Source organism: Diabrotica virgifera, chromosome 1, assembly GCF_917563875.1.
Source record: "Diabrotica virgifera virgifera chromosome 1, PGI_DIABVI_V3a".
Lineage (NCBI taxonomy): Eukaryota > Metazoa > Arthropoda > Insecta > Coleoptera > Chrysomelidae > Diabrotica > Diabrotica virgifera.
Window position 1 is genome coordinate 208,748,501 of NC_065443.1, and position 17,099 is coordinate 208,765,599.

At 33.1% G+C, this 17,099-nt stretch overlaps 1 protein-coding gene across 3 annotated transcripts in view; it reads right to left on the reverse strand.

Moving 5' to 3' along the window:
* LOC114334057 (choline transporter-like 2) overlaps positions 1-17,099 on the reverse strand; it is a 257,905-nt gene that overhangs the window by 97,140 nt on the left and 143,666 nt on the right. For all 3 annotated transcript variants that reach the window (XM_028284063.2, XM_028284065.2, XM_028284064.2), the window contains 2 exons: positions 12,002-12,165; positions 7,564-7,684 (listed from right to left, as the gene is read on the reverse strand). In XM_028284063.2, the coding sequence (XP_028139864.1) occupies positions 7,564-7,684; positions 12,002-12,165 (285 nt within the window). The remainder of the gene's footprint in view (positions 1-7,563; positions 7,685-12,001; positions 12,166-17,099) is intronic.

Genomic DNA, 17,099 nt, shown 5'->3' on the forward strand with positions numbered 1-17,099 from the left:
CTACCAGAAGAAAAAACAAAATGGCAAACGTTCAAAAGAATAGTCAGTAAAAACATTAACATCATTTCAACACGTAACTATGCCAATAAACTTGAAAAAAAGTTGCAGAATTGGAAGGGTATATCCAACAGGAAAACCAACTGTAAAAGGAAGGTTTGGAAATAAGCAACGACTGAAGAGAACTCTTAAGCGCCGGACTCCACTGGCGATTTTGTAGTCGCGCGATTGTTTTGTCGCGAAGATTTTGACTTGTCGCGAAGACTTGTATTTGAAACAATGTGTTCAATCTTCGCGACAAAAAAATCGCGCGACTACAAATCGCAAGTGGAGTCCGGCGCTAAGTGAAAACAGTAGGATGCGAAGACGAGGAAACATACCTAGAAATCCAAAGATAAGAACAGAAATAAACTAACTAAATAGGAAAGTCAGAAAACAGTTACAAGAAAATAGGAGGAAATTCTGGGATAAATTAGTTCAACAGTTAGATCCAAACAAGAATATGTAACTACGTAGTTGGCAAAGATAATATAATAGTAATAGAACCGGAAACCCCTACTTTTTCCCAGGTGAAGATATGAGTATGATATACAATCGGTATTAGACAGAAATGGAAACCACAACCCAATCTTATTAACTATAGAGATGTGAAAGAAGAAAAAGACAGCCTGGAAAACGTTCCAAAGGATAGTCAGTGCTGTGCCAATAAATTAGAAGAAAAAGTTGCAGAACTGGAAGGGTGTATACTAAAGAAAAACCAACTGCAAAAGAAAGATTTCGAGAAAAGCAACAACTTAAGATAACTCATAAGTGAAAACAGTTGGATGCGAAGAAGAGTAAACGGAACTAAGAATTAAAAACCAGAAATAAGGAGAGAAATAAATCAACTCAACAGAGAGGTGAGGTGAGAAAACAGCTACAAGAACGTAGGAGAAAATTCTGGGATGAATTCTTTTGACCCAAACAAGCCGGGGACATGAAAGATTTTAAAGATCCTAAGAAATAAAAACAAACCTATTCGAGCACTACACGAGAAAAATGGTCTAGTATACACGACATCAAGAAAAACAGAAGCGAAAAAATTCCTTGGAAAGATAATGCAGGCTAAATTAACATCTGGATGAAGATATAGATTTCATAGAACAAATAGAATGAAGCCAGAGTAGACCAGGACTAATCTGTAAAAAAACGTCTATTTTTGGATGTGAGAGGTGGCATTCGAATTTTTGCAGATAAAGTTAGGTGACACCTTCAGTAAAAATAATTGACTTATGCTCCTTCTCAAATATGCCCGGAACATTAATAAAAAAATTAAAATATTTAAAAATTGCGAAAAACATCGATTTTTTTCTATTTTCTTTGCTTATAACTTTAAAACGATTCGTTTTGGAACAAAGTCGTAGAGAAATAAAATAAAGATAATTGAATTTTGTATGATATACGACTGGTTAAAAATGTCTTAAGTTATTACCTTTTCTGCAATATAGCAATAAATACAAAATAAGGGGGCAAAATACGTATGTTGTTATTCAATGTTTCTTAACCACTTTGGTGGCACTTAGAACCTTAGCAATTCGCTTAGAAAATTCTTATAACTTACTTAAATTGTCTACCAAATTTCATTAAAATCGACTTAATAGATTTTGCATAATAAATTTGCAATCTAAATGTTTTTAACAAAGTTCAAATTTTCTAAAATCTTTCTGAACAAAAAGTAGACCATTTAGAAGTTGGCTAATTTTTTTACATATAAAGAGGTGCTCTACCTATCTAATACACTTTACAGAATTAAAATCGGATTATTTAAGGGGCCTCATCAATGTTTTAAAATTAAAAACAATTTTTTGTCTTATAAACAAATAGCTTTGTTTAATAATAAAAAAAAGAATGTGTGTGTACTTTGTACGCACGTAAGAAGTTATACTTCTATTATAATATAATTTCAACGAAATAAATATACCTACTTAACAGTTAAAATACAAAAAATTAACAATAATTACCAAAAATGAACCAAAACTTAACAATGCCAAATATTAAAAAAAAAAGAAAAAAATATGAATCGTCCGGGATTTGAACCCGCAATCTCGCGATTTTTTGATCTCTGGTCCAAGGCTCTACCAACAAGGCCATCAAGCCGCATGCTAGTTACCTTTCAGATATACATAATTATACATCACGGTGACAAGTGAAATATAAAAATAGATGTTTTATTATTTTACGACCAAGGAAGACAAATCCAAAGACACAAAATTATAATAAAAAACCTTTTGAACCACCTTTTTCAAATTGCGCAAGTTGTATTATTAATATTAATGTTAATAAATGAAATATAAATATTTTGACGTTTCACAATTTGACAATTCACTTTTAACTGCAGTGCCTTAAAAATTTTAAAGCACTAGTGCCTTAAAGTAGCATTTTTAACGCTCCTATGGAGTCCTAAAAATTGCATTTTTAACACGTTTGTAGAAAAATATATTTAAAAACACTAATATATTCTTTTCACACCTTTTCTGGACTGATACATACATAAATTAAAACATTTTGAAGTATAACTTTAAAAATATAATATGAAAACTATTTAAAAAGGCAGTATAACTATTAACTAACCTTTGTTGTTTCTCTTCCCACAAATTTTAAAACGCAACAAATTTTACATAACCAAACCGTCAACCGTCCAAACCACAGCTGCGCTACAGCTGCCATATTGGATAATTTTTGACATGTCATTTGAACATCCAATCAGAACAAAGTTATAATGCGCATGCGCTGGGATCATAGGTTTTAACATATAAAAATTCACCCTTATATCGCGCGTAAAGAAGTATAACTTCAAAAATTAATTTTTAGCAATGCAAATAATTAAAACCGGTATAATTTGATCTAAACTTTCAAATACTGTCAGCAGAATTGCTATTTTATTTTTTAAACAAAAGTTATTCGCGTTCAAAAATTGCAATTTTTCGATTTTTTTTTAAAGTTCCACCGTGTTTATCTCGAAAACTATGCATCCTGCGAAAAAACTTGTAAGAACATTTTTTGCTTAGAATTACCCAAGAAATACAAAAAAATGTTTTATTTTGCGAAAAATCGATGTTATGTAATTCCTCAAGTTCTTTGTTTATAACAATCGACATCCGGATCAACTGTTACCCAAAAATTCGTGTTCTACGGGTCAAAATACATAAAAAACTTGGGTAAGTCCATCTAAATAAAGGAGCCCGTAGCACCCCCTCCTGGCCACAGCACTAATTTGTTTATAAGCCAAAAAATTGTTTATAACTTTAAAATATTGCTGAGGCTGCTTAAATAATCCGATTTCAATTCTGTAAAGTGTATTAGATAGGTGGAGTGCTTTTTTATATGTAAAAAAATTGACAAATCTTTGTGTGTTCTAGTTTTTGTTGTGAAAGATTTTAAAAAAATTTAATTTAAAAAGAAAGTTTAGGTTAGGTTTAGGTTAGGTTGCATAATTATTATGCAAAATCTAGTAAGTCAATGTTAATGAAATTTGGTGGACGGTTTTAGCACATTACAAAAATTTTCTAAGCGAATTAGGAAGGTTCCAAGTGTAACCTAAGTGATGAAAAAACATTGAATAAGGACAGGCTTGTTTTGCCCCCTTATTTTATATTTATTGCTATTTTGCAGCAAGGGTGATTATCTTTGTTTTATTTCTATACGACTTTGTTCCAAAATGAATCTTTTTAAAGTTATAAGCAAAGAAAGTAAAAAAAAAGAAATTTTTTGAAATTTTTAAAAATTTTATTTATTTTTATTAATTTGGTGGACGGTTTTAGCACATTACAAAAATTTTATTAGAATTAGAATTGCCACATGGAACGCTAATGGCCTGCTAAACCATAAGCAGGAAGTAATCACTTTCTTAAACCAGAATAAAATCGATGTACTGCTTGTTTCAGAAACCCACTTTACTGATCTAACTATGTTCAATATTCCGCTCTATACTACATATAGTACACCTCACCCCGATGGTACTGCTCATGGTGGCTCGGCCATAATCATACGAAGCTGTATATCACATCATGAATTGCCAAAATATGCAACAGAAAAAATTCAAGCAGCAATTGTTCAGGTGAATGCAACGCCATGGCACTTTAACATATCTGCAATCTACAGCCCACCTCGTCATGCAATCTCCACAGATGAATACAAAGCCTTCTTTCAATTACTTGGCAGTAAATTTGTAGCCGGGGGAGATTGGAATGCGAAACACACACATTGGGGCTCAAGACTCATAACAACAAAAGGTCGTAACCTTTTAAAAGCAATGACCGACAACAACTACGATTGCCACACCAACGGAATCCCTACTTACTGGCCAAGTGACCCCAGAAAACTTCCAGATGTGCTAGACTTTTACATAAGCAAAGGAGAATCCAGAAACAACTGTCTAATAGAATCCAGCTATGACCTCTCATCTGATCATACACCAGTTATTATGAACAAGAGTACCACAGTTATAACCAACACACCCCCTCCTCGACTAGCGTCAAAAAACACCAACTGGGCAGATTTTCAATACTACCTAGAAGAAAACATTAATCTTAATTTGCGAATCAAATCTCCACACGAGATAGATACAGCAGCTCAATATTTCACCACCCTTGTGCAAGAAGCGGCATGGCAATCTACACCACGAACTGAACGCAGACCGACACATACAACAAATGTTCCCCTACACATTCGGCAACTCATTGCTGAAAAACGTCGTGCGAGAAGAAACTGGCAAAGATCTCGAAACAACATAGATCAACATATATACAATAGACTACGTAGACAACTTGGAGTAGCCATCAAAGCTGCAAACAACGAAACCTTCGAACATTACATTACAAACCTTACAGCAAATGATCAGACGCTATGGAAGGCGACTAAGAAACTCAAGAAACCATACACAACTATTCCTCCCCTCCATAAACCAAATGGCGAATGGGCTCGTTCCAACAAAGAAAAAGCGGACGTCTTTGCTGAACATCTTACGAGTGTATTTCAAACCGAGCCACCAGACCTTGATGAAGAAGTGGAAGAACTAATTAGCGCAGCATGTCAAATGTCCCTTCCAATCAAAAGTTTTACTCCTATAGAAGTCAAGAAAGAAATAATCAAACTCAACTCACGAAAAGCTCCAGGTTATGACTTAATCTCGGCACAAGTACTAAAACAACTTCCTCGTAAGGCCATTATTATGCTAACAGTAATATTTAATCGCATGCTAAGTTTATCATACTTTCCAAAAATATGGAAATTTGCAGAAATTATAATGATCCTTAAGCCAGGCAAAGCTCCCAATGAAGTAACATCTTATCGACCCATCAGCCTACTCCCAATCGTTAGCAAAGTTTTTGAAAGATTGCTGCTACAAAGAATATACGCAGATCATGAATTCCTAACATTACTACCAGAACATCAGTTTGGTTTTCGGGAAAATCACTCTACTACACAACAAGTCCATCGAATAGTAAATGAAATATCAAAAACTCTCGAAGAAAAGAAATACTGCAACGCTGTATTCCTAGATATCTCACAAGCGTTTGACAAAGTTTGGCACAGAGGACTGCTTTACAAAGTAAAATTAGCACTATCTAGTAACTACTTCCTCCTAATCAAATCCTACTTATCAAATAGATATTTCTCAGTAAAATTCAAAGACCAACAATCCAGCCTCTGTCCTATTAACTCCGGAGTTCCGCAAGGTAGTGTTCTCGGACCTCTGCTTTTCTCACTCTACACAGCCGATATACCAGAGTCTCCTAACACTACGATCGCTTCCTTTGCTGATGACGTAGCAATACTAGCAGTAAATGAAGATCACATACAAGCCTCACAAGACCTGCAACACCATCTGGACATACTCAGTGAATGGTACAAAAAATGGCGAACTAAAGTAAATAAAACAAAATCATCTCAAATAACGTTTACAAACCGCCACAACACATGCCCACCTGTAAGAATGGAAAATGTACGAATACCAACAGTAACAGAAGCTAAATACCTTGGCCTCCATCTTGACCAACGTCTTACTTGGAAAAAACATATACAGACTAAAAGAAGACAACTAGACTTGAAATTTCGGCAAATGTATTGGCTCCTTGGACGCAGATCAAAACTCAACATCCAAAACAAAATTCTTCTGTATAAAGCAATAATCAAACCTATTTGGTACTACGGACTACACCTCTGGGGCTGTGCAAAGTCAACATCACTGAATATCATTCAAAGATTTCAGTCGAAAGTTCTAAGATCAATAGTGGATGCACCCTGGTATGTAACTAATCAAACACTTCACGAAGACTTAAATATACCTTTCATTAGAGAAGAAATCCATCGAGCCTCGGAATCACAAAACGAGCGTACCATTCACCATGACAACAAATTAGTAAGGGAATTATTTCATAATGGCCCTGTCACAAGGAGACTAGATAGAACCTGGCCTCAGGACCTATTTTAAAACTTTAAACATAAATAGAATAAGATGAGACATCATTGGAAGTCTCTTCTTCATGACCAAAAACATGGAAAAAAATTTACTTAATACTCTTTTAATGATGTAGATTGTAAATAAACATAATTACATAAAAAAAAAAAAAAATTTTTATTAATGTTCCGGGCATATTTGAGAAGGAGCATAAGTCAATTATTATTAACGAAGTTATCACCTAACTTTATCCGCAAAAATCCGAATGCCACCTCTCGCATCCACCTAAAAACAGATCCTTCCTGGTCTAGAGAAGATTATCAAGGAACTCAGAAGAAATAGGAATAACTCTATCACCTCCCAAGAAGTCAAAAGATTATTTAAATATCCAAAAGCCAAACTGTAGTCGAACTGGGTACTAAAAAATTTGCCCAGAAAAGCGATCATATATATCACTCAAATCATAAAATGCGATTCTGTGACTAAAAAAAGATTTCCTAAAAAATGGAAAGAAGCATAAGTTATAATGCTTCGGAAAGCAGAAAAAAAATGGAACATTCTAGACATAGAATTGAAAAGGTCCTTTCAAGACTTATGTTATGTGTAGAAATACCGACGTAGTAGACAAATATAGCAAACGTAGTGTACAGAATGGAAGTTTTACATTAAAGCCCGCGATACACTCTGTATACGGGTACTTAATAATAATTTGGTATTGGGTACTTAATATTGATATGGTATTGGGTACTTCATAATAACTCACTATCCTGCGTAATTTGATCTCAATTATCTGAGAAGGTTCCGTATGTTCCTCGTAGACCTATTTTTTTATCTTTGGTTTACCTTTTGGATGTACCAAAAAACTTGCTTGGAAAAAACTTGGAAAATATTTGTTAGCATGCAGCTGTATTTCTGTGTAAATATTATTTCTCAATGTTGTCAATTTACTATACCTATATATTAAATTTACTTTTTTTCACTGACATTTTCTTTTTCAAATATGTGGTGTCACACTAGGCTTAAACATTAAACGGTCCACCAATTTGGCTTTGCCCAAAGTTTCCTGTTTGGTTTCTTAGTATTTTCCTGCTCTAGAAGTTTTAACATTATCAAAAATAAATACTTACGAGATGTACTGGGTAACACATATGGTGGACAATCCGTACCCTCAAAAAGATATTCACCGCAGTCGTTAGTTTTACGATCCAGGTAATACTTAAATTCGGATGGACATGACGAAACACAAACCTAAAAAATCGTAAAATATGATCGTATATGAGGTATATTAGTGGCGATCTTATACTATATTGTAATAATAACATAATCATTTAATACGCACAAAAAACACAAAGGCTCAATAAAAAGTACCTATTAGGCCTGGAGCCCGCGTACCAAAAAAAAGTATTTATAAAAACGAGATTTTATAAACTCTAGCTGACCCGGCCACGCTTCGCTGTAGTTTGATTATTTTATATTATGATTACGCATTCAACAGAGAAAACGAAATCGATATTGTAATATAAATCGAAATAAGTAATATCAGCGGAACCGAGACGATGTAAACTGGTCGTAAATAACAAAATAATAGAACAAGTGATGGAAACGGAAAACTTGGGAATAAAACTGTCAAGCTACGGAAAAGTGGAAGAAGTACAAAAACAAGTGGACATGGCGAACAGAGCAGCAGGATGTCTCAACAACACAATCAGGAGAAACAAATACCTCACAATGGAAACGAAAACCAGGATATAAAAATCAAGAATAAGACCGATAATGACGTACACAGCGGAAACCAGAGTAGATACGGCGAAAACACAAAGACTGCTAGAATCAGTAGAAATGAAAGTCTTACGAAAAATAACAAACCAAACTCTAAGAGACAGAGTAAGAAGTGAGGAAATGCGAGCGAGATATGGTATAGAAGAAATAAACATGTGGACCAAAAGAAAAAAAATAGAGTGGAATCAAGACATAGAAAGAATAAAAGAAAATAGAGTAGTACGAATAGCAAGAGACACATCGCCAAATGGGAGAAGATCATTGGGACGACCGAGGAAAAGATGGTCAGACAATGTCAATTGAGGCTATAAACCAAAGTAAAACAGGCATTGAGCCTATTTATAAAGTAGGAAGAAGACGAATAAGATGATGATTACATGTAGAGGTTCAAAATTAAGGAATAAATTCATTTTTTCGAAAATTTTTTGCTCAATTAGAAATCCAATGAAATCAATTAATTTGTGGTCATCTGATTGAATACAACCAATAAAACCAACATTATACTGAAAACAGATCCCATGGGCTGTTTTCACTCAATCATGTAGCTATGGATACCTACATTTCGTTTCATTTCGATTTTGACATTTCAAATATTCAATATTTCAAAATGTCACGATTTGGTTGTAATACTGATAAGAATATTAATGAAATTATCGAATCAAATATACCAAAGAATACTGTTTACAGTAAAAAATTTGTATGGAAAGCGTTTATGGACTTTTGCAATTTAATTGCACATTTAAATAAATTGTTTCTGCTCTGTATTTTTTTTTCATAACCAGCAAAAAATGTTCTATCCGAATAACCCTCGAACATTGATAAATGCTCAAAAATTTTTTAACAACTTTCTCAAGCTTGTTGCTTACAGGCAACAGACCTCCGCCTACGGCGTCGGTCTGTTTCCAAGCAACAAGCTTTCGAAATCTGTTATAAAATTTTTCGAACAATTATCAATGTCCTTGGGTTATTACTACTGAAAATTTTTTGCTCAATTAGAAATCCAATGAAATCAATTAATTTGTGGTCATCTGATTGAATACAACCAATAAAACCAACATTATACTGAAAACAGATCCCATGGGCTGTTTTCACTCAATCATGTAGCTATGGATACCTACATTTCGTTTTATTTCGATTTTGACATTTCAAATATTCAATATTTCAAAATGTCACGATTTGGTTGTAATACTGATGAGAATATTAATGAAATTATCGAATCAAATATACCAAAGAATACTGTTTACAGTAAAAAATTTGTATGGAAAGCGTTTATGGACTTTTGCAATGATAGAAAATATGAATTAGATGGAAATCGGACGGTGGAAGAATTGTTAATTGCACATTTAAATAAATTGTTTCTGCTCCGTATTTTTTTTTTTTTTCATAACCAGCAAAAAATTTTCTATCCGAATAACCCTCGAACATTGATAAATGCTCAAAAAATTTTTAACAACTTTCTCAAGCTTGTTGCTTACAGGCAACAGACCTCTGCCTACGGCGTCGGTCTGATTCCAAGCAACAAGCTTTCGAAATCTGTTATAAAATTTTTTCGAACAATTATCAATGTCCTTGGGTTATTACTACTGAGAATAGACCACATAGAAAAAAGTCACGTGATAGGTCTAATTTTATTTTGAAATTATGATTTTTGACATATATGCCATAATAGTGACGTCATCCATTTGGGCGTGATGGCGTAATCGATGAATTTTTTAAATGGGAATAGGAGTCGTGTGATAGCTCATTTGAAAGGTTATTCAATTCTCTATTCACTAATATAAACATTAGCATCATTATTTATACAATATAGCCAAATAAATAATTTTTAAATTAAATTAATTGACGCAAAAAGAAGAATGTATGTAATTTATTTAATTCATAATACATTTTACAGCTGTCAGAAAATATAAAAAATATTTAATTGATAAATACACAATGCTTTTCGCTTAAATTAAATGTCAAACAACCACTCACATGCCTCTTGGCAGTTTGAACATTTAATTTAAGGCCATCGGTACATAATTCGCAAATATTTTACGGCTATCCCTACTTTTCTGTCTTTACAAGTCAAATTACGTGTAGTAAAATTCACACTGGTATGGATATGTAAACATTACTAGAATGTCATTCTACTTGAAAATGAATCATTAACTTAAAGAGATGGCTTTTGAATGTTCTTGGATAACTGTTATTTGTATAATTGCAAATTATTAATTCAGTTAATAAATGTGATAATTTTTTCACTAATTATGTATTCAGTTATTGTAATAATTTATATGTACAACAAAAACTAATACTCAATCGGGAAAAGAGGAAAAGTGTCAACGTGTTTCTTTAATAATATATTGTTATTATGGAACGCTAACAATTTTTACATCTTTAACATCTTTAACAACAAAATACTTGGATCACAGAATATATTATCCTGATGTATTCTCTGCTTGGATCTTCCACAAATAATACACAATAAATAACTTTTTATTAAGTTCACGTCTTAAATCAGTTATTTATCAAATAAACTATATAACAATATTATTTAATCAACAACTCAAAATATTCCCGATGTCATGTCAAATATTTAAAATTGTCACTGATTGTCACTGTCTGACTGACAATATGCTGTCAATATTCTATTTGACTGAGTGCGTTGTAAAACAAAGATACATTTGGAAAATATTACCACGGACATTGTGTTCATTTTTTTCAAATCCTGAAAAAACCAATAAATATTTTTGAAAAATGTAAACGCAGAATGAAAGACTAAATTATTACCGAGGGCCGAAAGTACCTTATAATAAATAAAAAGTTTATTTTCAATGAGATATTTGAAATTAAAAATCACACTAAATTTTCTCTTAGTTGTTCACCCCTGTAACTTATAAATATTATAGAAGTTCTCAGGGACTTTCAGCCCTCGCTAATAACGTAATCTTTCATACTGCGTTTAAACTTTTCAAAAATACTTATTAGTTTTCTCAGAATTCGAAAAAAATGAATCCCCATTTGAATAGCATTGCAGCCGAAAATACGTACCCATCCCCTTAAGCGAAAAGCAATATTAATTTGTCAAATAAACATTGTACTTCTGTTTTCCGCAAGCAGTAAAATGTATTTTGAATTAAATAAATTATATAAATTCTTCTTTTTGCATGAGATAATTTAATTCAAAAATTATTTTTTTGGTCACACCTACTATATAAATAATGATGTTAATGTTTATGTTAGTGAATAAACAATTGAATAACCTTTCAAATGAGCTTATCTATTAATTTAGTTTAAAAATTATTTTTTTGGCCACACTGTATAAATAATGTTATTGATTATATCACTGAATAGAGAATTTAATAACATTTCAAATGAGCTACCACACGTCTCCTATTCCCATTTAAAAAAATCATTGATTACGTCATCACGCCCAAATGGATGACGTCACTATTATGGCATGTATGTCAAAAAATCATTATTTTAAAAATAAAAATCTACATGTTTCGGGATTTTTCTCCAAAGTGGCTTACGAGTATTCTCAAAAAAATGAATTTTTTCCATAATTTTGAACCTGTCTGTATCAGTGGCGGACCCAGCATGGTCCAGGATCGTCAAGAGGGGGGGGGGGCGATTGGCTAAATTTCTATAAAAAATAGATGAATAAATGAATGTTTTTATAATCTTTAATATAACTTGGTTTGAGAGGGGGGGGCCGATCGCCCCCATCGCCCTCCCCTGGATCCGCCACTGGTCTGTATATTTGAAATACGATACTTGTAATACATACTAATTTGTACTTACTTGTGGTGTTTTGCATCCAGTGAAAGGTGTGGATGGATCCAAACATTTAGTTATATCGTGAAAGAGCAAATACGGTTTATTCAGGACATCAGTATCTCTGCCACATCGCCTTCCAAGTGTATCCCTTGGAACCAGTAGAGTTGAGGGATTTCCATTTGTGTAGGCTAAAAATATCAATAACGATAAACATATTTATATAATTTCAACCTTTAATTGTTTAAAACAAATATATGAGGAGGTGTCAATCAAAATCAATCATGTCCATAAAAATCAAAAATGAGTTAGCAGCTGTTTCATAATAAAAATGGTAGATCCTATTCAGTGATGTTTTCGGTTTCGGTTAAAAAAATTATGTCCTGTTTAAAATGAATACACAATTAGGGTCCCAAATGAAATGAGATCATGTCCACAGCTAGTTTCAATCATAAAACCACATGTCCATTTAGCTAATAGCAGTGCCTGGATTTGGTCACGTGGTTTGGTCACGTGATTAAAATATTAATAAAAATCATAGAAAAGTAAACAAATTATAGAATGATATTCTATTCCATCTTACTGGCGAGCAACCAAAATCAAACATGTCCCATAAGACTTTGTCCTGAACATGTCCTTTTTTTAAAACGTATTTACAGGTTTATTTATACCTTCAGATTTGAAATATTTACTATAATAAGTTAATTGCACTAAATAAAATGATATATACCAACTTTACCGATTTTCAGTGTAAGGTTATTTACTAAATAGTATATTAAGTATGGAGAACGGTAAGGGTTTTATACCGATCGAAGACAATTATTTGGAGGAGGAGCGGAGCGACGACTCCAATTATTGTCTGAGATCGGTTACCCTTAACGTTCGACATGCTTATAACGTTTTTTGCACGATTGATACCATTATAAATTATAAAATTAAACATTTTCGTCATATTGACTAGTTTCATTCATTTTATCAAGATAGATACTTTGGTTGTTAGGTAGTAACTAGGGTGCATAACAACAATGGAGCATTGAGTTTTTATTTAGTTGTCAATAATTTTAAGTACAATTTTGATTATTATAAATTAAAATATGAGCGAAAGTGAATTTGAAGAAATTGAACGGGCTTGGGAAGAAGGGTGTTCCGCAATTATTCCCGAAAAATCCAAAATCCGTTATCAAAATACCTACCAAAGTTTTAAAAAATGGTGCGAAGGCAAGAATTTAAGAATCGAAGAAAAGACTCTATTGGCATATTTCGTTCAAAGATATATGCAGTTGAAAGCTCCTGGAAGCCTCTGGGCAGAATATTCAATGATTAAATCCACCGTTTTTCTTTATGATGGCATTGATATTTCCAAGTTTTCAACTTTGATCGCGTATTTGAAGAGAAAAAATGTTGGATACTACTAATGTATGCGATTCTGCAGGAGTTTCTGTTAGAAGTGAAACCACAGCACAAACAAGTAGGATTTCATTAAATAATTTAACAAATTGTACCATAAGTTTCAATATTAATAAATAATTCGTTAGTTTTCTTTATTCTTTCAAAAAATAAATTAAAATTAAGAGATTTTTTAACTCGACGGTAAGTGAATTACTTACCGTCGAGTTGGAGTACTTACCGTCGAGTTGGATTACTTACTGTCGAGTTGCCAGTAAATGTCACCTACTGACGTAAAATCTGTCACGGTAAACAGTCAAAAATGATCAATCTTGCAAAAACGTTTTTTGCGATTTCATTAAAACTTCTTAAGGTGGACAAGATTGGTTTTGATTGACACCTTCTCATATAACTATAATTACGTAGGGAGGACTGATATTGTGGTCTAAATGCCAACAAAAGACCACGAGAGTAAACCTGAATAAGCTTTAACGACAAGCATGCTTAATCGCTTAATCATAACAGAAAAGTATCAATTACTACTCTCCATTACATGGATGGAGAAGGAGGTGAAAATTAGAGCATAAGGCAAATAAGGCGCCAGGAAGCAGGGCGAAAAGATTCAATTCGCTTGTCCACTGCTGGACATAGATCTCCCTCATAATTTTCCATCTATGTGTTTCGATCTTATGACTCTTGCATTCAATTTCTATGACAACCTTTTAGATCATCAGTCGAACGTGTTGGTGGACGACCTCTGCTTCGGTAGGCATAATCTCTTGGTCTCCATTCCAGTATCCGCTTTGTCCATCTGTTATCTGTTATTCGAGTCACGTGACCTGCCCAGTTTATTTCAGTGTTGCTAATCTCTCTACTGCATCAGCGACTCCTGATCTTTGTCAGCTGACGGTTTGGGATCTTGTCTCGTAGTAAAACGCCTAACATAGCGCGTTTCATTGCCCTTTGAGAGACACGGGTCTTTTGCACTGTTCACCTTGTCATTGTCAAAAATTCCGCTCCATAAAAAAACACACTGATTACAGGTTTTTCTTTTAAGACATATTGGTATGTCAGACGAAAATATGGTTCAGCTTGCCGAAGGCTGCCTAAGTCTAGCCTGTGGAAGCTCCACAGTTATAGTGGAATACGTGGAACAAATCTGAAGATAAAATACAAAATTATTTAGAGATCAAAATGATACCAGATATAAAACAATCTAAATATTTCGAAAAATAGTTTACCATCATCTTGACAGGAAGAGACGAATCTTATACCAGGACCAAGCCTTACTAAAAGCCTAGGTAATCACTCCACTATTATCCAAGCGGAAAATAGGGATTGCTAAAAGGTGGTAATAATGATCTCCAGGGAAAAAATCTATAAAAATTATGCCATTAAAGGCACTGGAATCGAATCTAATTAAAGTTAGTGTGGAACTGTCTGAAGAATCTGATTCGGATCGAAAAAATAACAAAGTAAGTTTACTTTGGGTGTCTGCAACGTTTCTACCAGAAAAAATTCTCTCTCCTATGGCGCTCTAGCCTCTAAGTATCCGCCTACAACTGTCTTTGTCCTGGCTGCTCTCCTCCAGTCATCCACCCTCAATATCTCTTTAGCATCGGTTCTCACTTCGTCTATCCACCTCTTTCTGAGTCTTCCTACTGGCCGACGTCTCACAATAGTTCCGCTAACAGTTCTACTAGGTGTTCTGTCATTATCCATTCTTATAAGGTGACCTACCCAGCCCAATCCTTCTATTTTGGCATAATTTTCTATAAAGGGTTCTTTGTAATAATGAACTCATGCTCCATTTCTATGAAGAACTCTTCGTCGTGTTCTCTTTTCCTCTTTATTGCATGCATCTCATTTTAATCTCTCTTTCATAGGCATCATGTTTTATTCTTAATGTATATTGCAATTAATCCTACTTTTTTACTTGGCTTTTTAATTTTATTTCATAAGTAAATCACAGTGTTGTTTCCTTGTTTGAATTTTTATTTATTTTTCTTTCCCCAAGAGCGTTTTTTGCTGCTATTTTTAATTTATCCCGTCTATATCTTCCTCCTGTGTGACCCTTTGTTATTTGTATGTGTCCCAAAATTATTATTGCATTATTTTTTACCTTTTGTCTATTGTTTTTGGAGACATTCTTAAAATTTCCATCTATTCAAATGGTTTATAATTCTAGGGTCCGTATACACTTACGTTCGTATTATACACTCTAAAGGTCGCTGCATAAATATCATGCACGTAGCGTTTCCAGCACGTAGCGTTTAGTTTCTAAAAAATATGATTTAACGGTTTTAGATATAAACAATTCACACTATCTAGAACGTATTATATCGGACACCTTACGTTTACGTTCACTAAAATTATATTTTTTGGAAACTAAACGCTGCGTGCATGATAATATGCAGCGACCTTAAGTGGGCTACATCTGTGCGTCATCACACTCAAAAAAATTTAGTTCGTAACATTGATTAACAGTGAATATTGAATAGTATTTCATTGTAACAACAATTTAATTTTTTGTTTCAACGAACTTTTAGACATTGATCAATATATTTGGTTATTGTCACAATGATTCAATAAAAATTGTGAAAATAACTAGAGTACATTAACCAATAACACTCAATTTATTCTGACAATAAGTTAGTTTCGTATATTTAATAAATAATGGTAATTCTGGCAGCAAAGCACTTTCCTGATTTCGTAGATAATAAGTAATTATCTTGGTTTATCGTGACAACGTACAGATTTCATTAAAACAATGTACAAATGTTGTTAATATAGAGTAATATTTGATTATTTCCATAGATGTAAACTAATTGTTGTGACAACGAATGCATTAATCAATCTACTGCTGCGTTTAATAACCACAATCAATGCGTTCATGGTAACAATAAACGAAGTTGTTAAAACAATAAATGTTTTGCTTGACCATTTGAAATGTAACGGCTTTTCTTTATCGTTCTTTATTAAACAATGCTGTTACCTCTGCCTAAGTGCCGAATAATTTCATTTCGTTTCCAAGTGTAGTCCGTACTGGACGAAAGTTTTCGTGTGTCTATTATCGTATTTATTTTTTTCGAATCCTGAGAAAACTAATTAGTATTTTTGAAAAATTTAAACGCAGAATAAAATATTAAAGTATTATCGAGAGTCTAAAGTCCCTGAGAACTTCTATAATGATTATTTTAATAAGTCACAGGGGTGAAAAAGAGAAAATTTAGTATGATTTTTAATTTCAATATACCATTCAAAAGAAACTTTTTGTTTATTATAAGGGACTTTCAGCCCTCGGTAATAATGTAATTTTTATTCTGGGTTTTAGATTTTTCAAAAATACTTATTACTTTTCTCAGGATTCCAAAAAAATGAATGCGTTTAAAAATAATTCGATCGAAATTTTGCATCTGCGCTCTCCAAAAGTAATAAAGTGTTATACATTTTTGGAATCACTATTTCAAACGCTTTTAAATGAGCTGTCACATGATGTACTTTCCCATTTAAAAAACCAAAGTTGTGGCTGTCACCTGAAGAGGGATCGCGTAAAGTTCGAAACATTGATGTTATAATATACTTTGATTATTTTAAAAATCGACCTGTCCGAGCGTTTTGCTTATGTGCTAAAAATAAATAAGTTAATAAGGGGAAAATACTTTTTCCAGCGCACTGTATAAGTGAAATCATATTATACAGAGTGGGCCAAATAAAAGGAGCCATCCCGATATTTGGC